Consider the following 1,845-nt stretch of genomic DNA (forward strand, 5'->3'; position numbering starts at 1 on the left):
AGGGCTGCTATGGCCGCAAACAGTTTTTTAATTTTGTTATAAATTGTCATGAATTTTTTTTAATATGTTTCAATATTTAGTATTTATTTATTTACTAGTTTTCACGTCTTTATCATAATTATTTTAATTTCTGACTTCTTATCACTTCTTATCTCATATGATAATGCAATTATGAGGGCCGTGTACATTTATTTCATAGAGTTATCACGTTACTCCGTTACGGCCAATTTTATAATATTCAATAATCAATCATACTACGATAGTATGAATGTATGATTATACTGTGATTTTAGTATTTTACTTTTATAATAAAATAGTGATTTGTTTTTCTTTTGAGTTTTGACTTTTCGTTATTGTAGGTACGTAATTTATTACCTAGTTATCATCTCAAGTTAAACAATAATAGATAAAAAAAAATCTAAAGGAGGAGCTGAAAAACTAGGGAAAAAAAAAGATTAAAACTACAATATGAAGCAAGATCTTGTCATAGTATTCAAAATTTATTTACCAAAGTATCGAATGAAAAAGAAAAAGAAGTTGTCAATTGTGACACAGATAATGCATTATTGAAGTTATAAATTGTATTATATTTATCTTTACTGGTAATATTACCAAAGGGGTTAATTCGTTTTCGCTTTATGCCAGGAGCAAGAACATGCCAATGAAGCAGTATGACTCAAGATAATATATTTTTAACTGATCCTGATGACAATAAGCCTTCTAATTGTGAAATTGGTATAACATCATTTGCAAAGGTATGCACATTGTGTAATACAATATGTGTTTATATTAAAACATCTAATATAAGTGATAACAAATTATTTATTCGTGTTTTAAAGTGTTTTATTCGTGTGTATAAAGAAATAATTTAGTGTTTAGCATGCCAATGTTTATTGTTTACTATTATCAGTGCTTGTATAGTTGACAGTTGTATATCAATGTTTGTGTTCAATAACTATTGTGACATCATATTTGTCAACTTACAATTCCATAAAGTAAAGTGAGTAATAAAATCTTATTTTTATAAATTATTGTTGTATTGTCCTATTTTATCCATATGAATACGGTTATGGTGGGAAATCTAATATTAAATTATCTTACTTTTCCTTGTGAGTATTTTATGTTATTATATTAAATATCTTTCATACTTTTATTTTAGATAGGAATAACAAATTAACAAAAAAATAATAGTAATAACATAGATAAAACTATTAGTTTTTTTTCCATAATGTTAATGCACTGTGTATTAAAATTGCTTGTGTTTTTTAACTCAATATTTTATTTATTGAAATATAAATATTTATGTTAAAATTATAGGAAAAAATAAGCAAAAAGGAATTGGATTTATTAATGTTTAAAAAACCTAGAGTTCTTGTTTTGGATAGCTTTTTTGAGTTCCACCCTCACCAGACATACAAAATCCATTTGTTTCATAAAAAGTTTTTTTTAAAGAAGATAAAACACAACGTTTCTGGCTGTCATATAATTGGGAAACACTTTTAGATTCTGAGTGGAACGATGAATGTATTGATTTTACAATGATGTGTGTTTTTTTTTAATTTTTTAATTTTTTTTTTTTTGTGTCTGTGTACACGATAAGTAGTCGAAATAATGCTTCGATTTTCAACTTCAGTATCATGTTCGATTGGAAAGTGAATATCGTTGGTGCATTGGGGAGGTTAAAATTCCCAGTTATTTTCAAAAGCGCCGTGAAAAACAAAAGAAACATTAAGGAAAAACGAGAATTTTTACGCAAAATCGATTTTTCACAAAATTGAATATGGTTTTTGGTGTAACTTTAAAACAAATGACCGTAGATACATGAAATTTTCAATGGTTGTTTAT

At 25.9% G+C, this 1,845-nt stretch overlaps 1 protein-coding gene across 1 annotated transcript in view; it reads left to right on the plus strand.

The window, feature by feature from the left end:
- The first annotated feature begins 671 nt into the window (after nt 1-671).
- LOC107883174 (protein ALP1-like) overlaps nt 672-1,845 on the plus strand; it is a 1,871-nt gene continuing 697 nt past the window's right edge. Inside the window, exon 1 of the mRNA XM_029485123.1 lies at nt 672-755. Within this exon, the coding sequence (XP_029340983.1) occupies nt 672-755 (84 nt within the window). The remainder of the gene's footprint in view (nt 756-1,845) is intronic.

The sequence above is a fragment of the Acyrthosiphon pisum genome, chromosome X (assembly GCF_005508785.2).
Source record: "Acyrthosiphon pisum isolate AL4f chromosome X, pea_aphid_22Mar2018_4r6ur, whole genome shotgun sequence".
Lineage (NCBI taxonomy): Eukaryota > Metazoa > Arthropoda > Insecta > Hemiptera > Aphididae > Acyrthosiphon > Acyrthosiphon pisum.